Below are 9,455 nucleotides of genomic sequence, written 5' to 3'. Positions count from 1 at the left end.
ATTTGCTTTTTATTATTTAATATAATTAAAATTTGGACTAGTGTTCGGCTCGATATCTACCAATTCAAAGTAAATTGGTGTTTCAGATTTAGAGCGGTATGCGTCAATCATTAACTGCTTTTAGAATATTATAATTTTTTTTATGTTTGTCTTTTTCTGGACCATTTAAATTTTTTTTTGGCAGATCTTGGATAGTTGAACGGTGAATCGGTTCATATTCGGAGATTTTTTTCAACCAGGGCGGGGATCGGGCGTTTGTGTAATATCGGATCTCTTCGAGGGCCAAATCAGCGAATTCAGCCGTCGTCGTCGGACTTCCACTGAAGACGCGGTGGGCCCACAAGCCACGCGGTTCAGTGTTTTGAACTCGCCCGGTCTTTGTGTCCACCACCTGGGCCCGGAATCGACGAAGACTCCGGCGCCGGCGTCGGCGCCGGCGCACGCTGTCCATACAAAGCCGGAGTAGATTGAGTTGGGAGCGCCCTTATGAGCGAGAATACTAGACATTTTAGTAATTTGTAAAAAAATGTTTCTTATATATTTTATCTTTTTTATTTTTGCTTTTTTAATTTTTTTTGTGTGAAGTATGACACATAATTAGATTCACGATCGTTTTCCTTTTTGTTTTTTAAAGTAAATAGGTAGTTAGGTAATTAGAATTTCTTTTTTTATAACACAATTAAAAGAACTTATCAGGGAAATCTCCTTTTTTCTCCCTTTCTCTCTCTCACGAACCACATTGAACAACAAATATTATAGTTTCGCTCTAAATGCAAAATGATGTTCTAGCAAGAGGCTGCTGGTTTGTTTATGCAGCATGTAAAAGAAGGCTGATTACCCAGGATAGGCTGTGAAGCGATGATCATGTGTTAGATAAGGAGAAAATTTAACCGATAGATCCGAATGCGATTGTATATTATATATATTTAAACTTGAATCAATCTGGATGGATGTTATTTCTTAAATTTGAATTCAATCTGATTTCTTAACCGGATATATTTATCGAATATCTTATTCAAATCAAATACATTGACATCCTTGATAGCAATAAATATAAACTTTGGTCTGCTTAGAAGGATCCAAACCACTACCCACCTGGGTTTTTTTTCCTTGTAAAGAAAATAAGTCCCAATCGCTACCCATGCCCGAGTTGATATAGCACCCGAATCTGAAAATCAGGATCCAAACCCACGTTTGGTTTTAAGAAATTCAGGCAAGGATCCAAATTAAATCTGGATCCATTTAGACAGAGCTCTGAGTTGAGGGTAGACAAAGTCTGGTCTCACCAGCCAATTGTCATGTACATTGGACCTGCTTGGACTCATTTGACCCATAGTTGGCTGACTTGCTGACTTAGCTCATGAATTGCTTGAATGGGCTCGGAATGTTTTCAAGGTTGGCTCTGTCTGCCCTTAACTCGGCCAGACTCGCCCTTCCCTTCTCCTAACTCACCCAATTAATGTTATTTTAAAACTCAATTGAATCGACAAGTCAACTCACTTGCTCGGCGATCACTTGCTCGGCGATTGAATCATCCATCGATTTGAATCTGAATCACGGGTTTGCCAACTATAGTCTATTTAACTTTATGAATATAATAATATTAAAAAATTCAATTGAAAAACACTTTCTTTTGTATCACAACCTTTTTTTAATGAAAAAAAAAAGTCGAGTCAAATCTGCATCGCGTGTCCTCCTGTTGGGATATTTTTCATTACTAGTAGTCAAATAAAAAATATTTTAAAATGAAAATTTTATTAAATATTAAATCAAGTCAAATAATCTACTAAAGAAAAAAAAAAACGATGTCAGAGTTATCTATCGACACCACCATCCACCTTAAAAACCGTGATTTTTTTTTTCCTCCTCGGGAAACTGCTCCTTTTGGTCCAATACGAAATCAGCAACACCAGATCCACAACAATTCAATACACCCGATCTGGATTCAAGTTCGGATTCGAACTTTGTCCTGTCGAACTGAATTTGGGTCTTGGCTAGCTTAAGCGTATAAAAGCAAGTGGTTTCCGTATTAGGTTTTGGATTCGAACCCAAAACCAGACTTACCAGATCCAGATCTAATTAACTGGCAGATCCAATTTTCACTATGCGACCCGGCTAAATGGGCCCGACTCAGGTCCGTAATTCGATAAACCGACCCGTTTGCAACCTCAGCTAACTTTGTCCACATTAAGAAGCGTTTAGAAATCGTGGATTGTCAAGAACCAAAGCCGCCCATCTTGTCGTTATATTTAAAAAAAGGGAAACTTAAAATGGTATTCAAACAGCCCACAGGTCGGTGGGGTCTGGCCCATGCTTATTTTTTCAAAATAAATTTTTCAATAAAATGATGAAAATGATAAAGATTAAATAACTTCAATTTCCAGCAAAACAGGAGTATTACATTATATGCAATAATTTGTTTCTTAAATTTTTTTGATGAAATGCTTCTAAAAAATAGAAAAATCTATGACCAAATTGTGAAAGGAGTTGTTCTTTTTTCATCAAATTAACATGTAATTTAGCTGTAATCTTTATTTGAAAATTTGGCGATAGGAGACATATTTAATGTTCTCAAAGTATTTAAATGTAACAAAACTAAGGAAGCAGTACAACTCTACTACCCAAGTTTCAATTCCATTGAGGTTTCAGGCAATGTTAAAAAATCTACAATAATAGGTAAATTTGGCAGCCTTCAAGAACTTATGACAGGGGAACTTTATGTTTTAGTTTTATAATATAATTTTATTTCTTTAGAAAACATACAAAAAAACTCCTGTAGTTTGCAGATTAGAAAAGGTAAAGTTTTCAGAAAACATCGACTTAGTGAAAATTTAATTTTTTTTTTGGCGTAAATATTATATCATCCTTTAACAGATATGCCGTCATACTCGACGTATTCTCTCTAACAATCATGGGGCCGCTGCACTTCCTAAGATATATGGATACCATGATGACAAATATGTCGAATACATGAAGACCGGAGGAGTCTGAGGCCACACATCGGAGAGAGGGAGAGCATCAACATCTGAGCGAAGAGTGTGGAGGACAAGCGGGAGGATGCATTTATTTAGTGTAAACCATGCTATGGAACTTCCTTATAAGCCCAGGGAGAGGAGAGGGTATCTGAAGGAATGGTGCAAAGATGCAGCAGGTGTTTTGGTCTCCTCTAGAGGCGCGTCGCTTCCCAGAAAGGTGGGGATGACTATTAGCTCCAGTGCGGTTGTGGGGAGGCCGGAGATCGAAGGGAAGATGGGCAGTCTCGAGCACCGACCTGTGAACAGCAGCAAGGAAGGAAGGTACGACAAGGAATTGGATGTTGCGGTCAGGGTGGTTCAGCTGGCTTGCTCTCTTTGCCAGAGGGTCCAGGACAGATTGGTTCAGAACAAGGAACAGGTCAAGTCCAAGGAGGATCATTCCCTTGTCACCGTTGCAGGTTTAACCAAAGTTGTTTTGCTGCTTTCTAATCGCGTTCTGTTGATTCCATGCTGATGGTGTTGCTTGATTTGATGGTCTTTTATTGCGGGCGTGATTCTTTTTATTCATTCTGGTGTCTGAATTTGATTGTTGTTTTGATTTGTTTCAAGTCTTTTTTCCCATTTCTTTTTGCGGTTTGATTTGGGCGTGTTGCTAATAACAGAGTAAGGACTTTTCAATTGTGGTGGATTGAAGGGAAAAAGATGACTCTGCTTTGAGTGCACCTGATGGGATCTGATATTCATATAACCAAATTTTAGCGTTAATTATGGTTGTTTAGGAACATATATAGGACCGAGAAAGTGATACGTTGCCATGTCAGGAAACTCGTAAATTTTTAAGTTCTCTCGGTAGGCATCATTGAATATGTAATGATCTGGATGGCTATCTCAGAAGATTTTTGTTCTTCAGTTAATGTTGGTGGTTCTTGGAGTGCTTACTAAAGAAGTTAATGTGTAGTACTGTGAAAAAAATGTTCCATTGTTTCCCTAATTTTGTTTAAATTGAGCGATTATGATTATGAATGTTAATGCTTTTATTACAAACTCCCATTTGTCTTCCAAGTATTTATGAATATCTTTTCTTTCCGTAGTGTAGATAATCCTTACCGATACAACTTTCTTGTTTGAGGGGAATATCCAAGGCAAATGGTCGCATTTGTGATATCAATGTCCTGAAGTTAGGATCTCTGATTAGTTGTTGGAACCTGACATTCTTATTTGCGCCTTTCTTCACATGTTATTGATCCTGCCAAGGGCTGGAGAGAAATGCAGTGCAAACGTTGTTATGAATATGTCTAGAATTTGAACCATAGTCAGGCACAGAATTTTGTGCCAGAAGTGCACTGGTGATATTTTGATGCACAATAGTTAGAGATAAGTACACAATCCTCCTACTAGCACAGGACAAGAAGCACATGGACAATATCAGCTTAACTTAAATTCATGTGGTAATGAAGCACATTGGACTGTGGTTCATTCCAACATGCCTATATCATGAAATTAATGACTTAACTTAGGCTCACTTACTTGTACATTCTCCTGGTGTGCAACATGCTTCTATGTATGTTTAGTCCTCTATCCTTTAGGCTGTAAATTAGTTGTGCAAGTCCTTCACTTGTACATGGGATCTTCACTTATTCAGGGATGGCGACGTTGCAAACAGAGATATGGTACCGGATCATTGAAAGATCTTTTATCAGATGCTTAGCTAAGATTTAGATGGCTATGAGAAGAGGCATTATATCATGCTTCTTATTGAACAGGTGAATTCAGTTACAATCACCACTAATCTACTGCTGTTAAACTGGCCACAGTTTACCATTAATATTTCTCTAGAAATAAGAAATTCTGAACATGGTAGTGATATATTGAGAAGCCTTATTCTAGGGTAAGTGGTCAACAGATGTGAAGGATTGGTGTATCATTTCGCTGGTACTATCTTAACTTATAAATAATATGGTCACAGTTATAGAAATACATGCCTTTGTTTCTTTTGCTTGCAATTATTGTAAGAGTTTGAAGGCTGACAGCAGGTTGTGACCCAGGATATTATCTAACAGCTGTAGAAGGGACGGATGAAACCTTCATCAACTTGTAAATGAAAGATTCAAGTTGGAGTTCATGACCATGATGAACTCGATTGTTTCATGGTTTTCTTTGCACGCTAGATTAACTAACAAGTGCATTCTTATGGTTGTGTTTCGCCTCAACTCTCACTGATGGATTTGTGAGAAAGTATGACTTTGCGTCAAAAACCTCATTTGGCCAAATAAGCGGCCTAGGAGGTTCTACACAAGAAGAAGGATCTCAAATCCTGGGATTTGAGGTTCCTCATTTAAGAGGATTTTAAATCCAGTCATGGCATTTACCTTCATCCGTGTGTCCTTTGATCTCCTCAAAGATTTAATGCAATCAAATAACCCCTCCAACTGTTGTTTTATCTCTAAGATGTGCTTATCATTTGCACTTCATGTTCTTTTTTATCTAAGCATTTGAAAAAGGTGCCTACAAGTTCATGGCTGGGAATGAAGGTATTCTGATTGTGTGATAAGTATAGTCTACTTGCAACATCTCCACTCTTCAACCTTAAGTTACTTTCTTTTGTTGGCATATCTTTCTTTGTATCTTTTATGACATTGTGCATGAATTTTCACAATATTAGTGTCAAGCAGATTTACCCTTAAGTTACTGTGTGATGGTCTGTCTGCTGTTCTGGTGGGTTTAGTCAAAGACATCAGATAATACAATCACTTATTTAAGATGAAGCGTCTGTGACCTAAGTTCAACTGGTGAAGAAAAAATTATAAAATGGATCTTAGGCTCTTAGTTATCTCTATCTGATCATATTTATCCATGCAGCACATACAAAATGAAGACACGCATACATCTCTAACCTACACACGATCCATTTTTAGACAAATTCAAAGCTCTTCGGAGAATGTTATGAAGGTCCTCTTCACATTCCAGAAAAGCCAATAAAAATAAGTAAAGTGGACAAAAAGATGTATATATTTTTTAATGTTAATCTGAAACATAACTACTTTTAAATGTTGTTGTGAAAAATAAGCATTTGGTGAAAAATCAGGAAAACTACTGACATTCTGGTATAACAAAAAGTATTTGATAAAGATGAGGAAAACTACTGACATAAGAAGATCATGCTAGTTCATGCAAAGTTTCTCTTCTGGCAACATGATTGAAGATGTTTAGTATCCACTGCATACATTGGTGAGAAACAAATATGCTGATGTACAACTAAAACCAGACGCCCCCACCGTTAATTAATTAGTTGAGAACAAATAATTGAAAAAACATGTTTTTTTCCCCCAACTACTCTCTCTCTGTTTCACAGAGGCGCTCCTACTTGCCACTTGTGCCATATTCACCTTCGTTTTCCTGAGCCTTGCTATGTTCTGTCATTCCATAGTTATGCTGGATTGACACCCCACCTCTGTGCTTAGTTGCCTTGGCTGGAGATGCAGACATAGTTCATTTGCTTCTTTGATCCAAACCTTCATAACTTCCTTCTCTTTGCTAACATTTACTGAGAGGGCAAGAAAGATTTGATTCCGTTTACATCCAGCTTTTTTGCTTTTTTCTTCAATGGAGTGCAATAAGCTCCATTTTGAAAAAGATAAGCAACAAATGGAGATTGCACTGAAAAAGTGTCAGCATACTGTAGGCATGGTGGCATGAGTAGGCAACAATCACCTTAATGCCTTATTTATCCCATGGAAGATGAGATGATTGCTGCATGATTGACATGAGGGATATTTCTATAACTTTATCATAATGGACCAGGTTGGCTTAGTGGCCTAGCAAGTCAACTAGGCTGTACTGTCCTCTACACATGATTGAACATAATTATTAGGCATCATGGATCAGGTTGGTCTGCTCACAGCATAGTAAGGGGTATGAGAGTGACCTAGCTTAATTGGGGTTGGTTTGGCTTGATGAGTAGATAATCAAAGCCCATTACATCACTAGGCCTAAAGCAGACAAATTCAACCTGGTTACTTTTCTATACCTTGTGACAGCATTCCCACTATTGTTTAATCAATCTGGGTTACTTGCGACTTCTGCTGGAAATGCAGTTGGGGTCATATACTGGTCATACATGATCAGTATTTGACTTTAACTGATCATATATTTGGGGAACTCTTTTCTGCTTATAGTGTGAGAACCATTAGTTACTTATATTGACAGGTCATCTCTTTTTTGTTCTCTGACATGCTGGTCCGTTTATCAAGTAGGACTATTCTGCCTTCATTAACTATATACAGTATTCATCATGAAGCTGCAAAATATTGCTATAGGCCCCTATACAGTTAGATGTGTTAAAGGAACGTGCTTTTTTTGATAATTTGTTGATATGAATATGATATCATAGTTGTGGGATGGGTTGTGAATTAACAGTGAGTTTTTCCCAATGATTTACAGAAACAGTCTTTTAAGTTTTTAACCTATCAAGGAGCCATATCATGGTTCCATGATTCCATCTATTCTTGCTCTACTTTTCTGGTTTTCTGAAATTCATTCCTTTTAATAGATTGGAGTGTTCAAGCAATTGTTAGCTGGGTACTATCGGACTGCTTTGGCAGTGGAAGCATATCAATTGTTGCTGAAGAAGATGTAGTGGCACTTACAAGGCCTGATGCAGTACATCTTTTGGAAGCTGTGGTTGCCACTGTCAATGAGTGCTTTGATGTTGCCCACCATTTTGGGTTGAGAAACCCAGTGAAAGCACTGGGAGCAGCTGAGGTTATTGAAGCTATCAGCAGATGTAACTCAAAAGGAGGTCCAAGTGGACGACACTGGGTCCTTGACCCTGTAGATGGCACTTTAGGGTTTGTACGTGGAGATCAGTATGCTGTGGCTCTTGCACTGTTGGAAGAAGGAGAAGTGGTCCTTGGAGTCCTAGGTTGTCCAAACTATCCAATGAACAGAGAATGGCTCAGTTATCACCATAGCTATTATAAAATGATGTCTAGATTATCATCTCCATCATCTGAATCCTGGCATCAAGGTTGTGTAATATATGCTCAGAAGGGCATTGGTGAAGCTTGGATGCAACCATTAACCTGTGACTTGAGCAGAAGTGTGGGGTCCAATTTGGCTAGGTTAATTCGTGTCTCATCAGTTGAAGACCCAGCACTGGCAACATTTTGTGAACCTGTTGAGAAGACAAACTCAAGCCACTCCTTTACTGCAGGATTGGCTCAAAGTGTAGGGCTAAGGTGCTCTTGCTCTTCTTTCTGAAGTTTCAATTTCTTGCATGGTTTATCTTGTTTTTTTGGATGTTATTTGTTCTGACTTTTGAGGTGAATTTATTCCTTCCAGAAAGCAGCCTCTACGTGTATATAGCATGGTAAAATATGCAGCAATAGCTCGTGGTGACGCAGAAATATTCATGAAGTTTGCAAGAAGTGGATACAAAGAAAAAATATGGGACCATGCTGCTGGAGTGCTAATCATACAGGAGGCTGGTGGGATGGTCACTGATGCTGGAGGCAACCTCTTGGATTTCTCCAAGGGAATATATCTGGAAGGCCTTGACCGTGGCATTATTGCTTGCTCTGGGGCCATACTGCATGATAAGCTCATCAAGGCTGCTGATGCTAGCTGGAACTCATCCAGTCTATAGGCTTTTTTGTGTTTCCAGGTTACAGCTGAGAGTTCAATTTGGAGGCGAACCTTCCTAGTTTTTCCTTATCTACCAGGCAAGAATGTCTTCTTAAGCATGAGATGGATATTTGTAGTTTTTCAGCTTCACTTACGTGCATGATCACTTGCTTATTTTGTCACACGAAATGTTATTACTTAGGTTTATGATCTCTTGCTTCATCTACCAGGCAAGCATGACGTCTTACGCATGGATTGGATAGTTACAGTTTTGCAGCTTCACTTACATGCATGATCTCTCACTTGTTTTGTTCAGGAACTGGTATGGGACAACTTTCATGACAATGGTGATGGCTATCTCCAGAAATAATGTGCGGTCATGCTAGTCTTTAAACTACTGATGTTCCAAGCTCAACCTTTTACAGCTTGTAGCAAGCCAAACTTGTATTAAATGGAAATTTTCTTTCGGGTTGTCATTGAACTGATTCATGTTCGACTGTTGAGGAACAGTTTGTTATTCAAACTTCATCATTCATGGTGATCAGTTCTCAAGCCAACCGAAAGAATTTATATGTAAGTGCAATAATCTCTTATGGAATTCAGTTATCCTCAGAACAATCAAGCAATTACATTGTAGTCCATAATTACTTGTGTGTGTGCATTTCATAATCTCTCTGTGCATATAGCTGTGAGTCTTTCTTGGCATAAGATGTATTGGAGTGTGGAAGTTCTTGACATATTTGGGTGTTCTTATGTCCGAGGAATACATAGATTCGAATTTTAGTTGGAAGTTTACAAAGGAGGTCATCTTTTACCGTATTCATGAAAAGAAACGTAAGAGTTTTAATATTGCAATTA

At 38.2% G+C, this 9,455-nt stretch overlaps 1 protein-coding gene across 1 annotated transcript; it reads left to right on the top strand.

Annotated features, from left to right (window-relative positions):
• Positions 1–2,964: 2,964 nt before the first annotated feature.
• Positions 2,965–9,244, top strand: LOC116264617 (PAP-specific phosphatase HAL2-like). The gene is made up of 4 exons (XM_031644943.2): positions 2,965–3,433; positions 7,525–8,212; positions 8,316–8,695; positions 8,914–9,244. Exons 1-3 carry the CDS (start codon positions 3,058–3,060, stop codon positions 8,617–8,619), a joined length of 1,368 nt encoding a protein of 455 aa, XP_031500803.1. The 5' UTR covers positions 2,965–3,057; the 3' UTR covers positions 8,620–8,695; positions 8,914–9,244.
• The last annotated feature ends 211 nt before the right edge of the window (positions 9,245–9,455 follow it).

The sequence above is a fragment of the Nymphaea colorata genome, chromosome 11 (genome assembly GCF_008831285.2).
Source record: "Nymphaea colorata isolate Beijing-Zhang1983 chromosome 11, ASM883128v2, whole genome shotgun sequence".
In the NCBI taxonomy this organism is placed as follows: Eukaryota; Viridiplantae; Streptophyta; class Magnoliopsida; order Nymphaeales; family Nymphaeaceae; genus Nymphaea; species Nymphaea colorata.
Note: the sequence above shows the minus strand (reverse complement) of the source record. Positions and strands in the feature narration are given on the sequence as shown.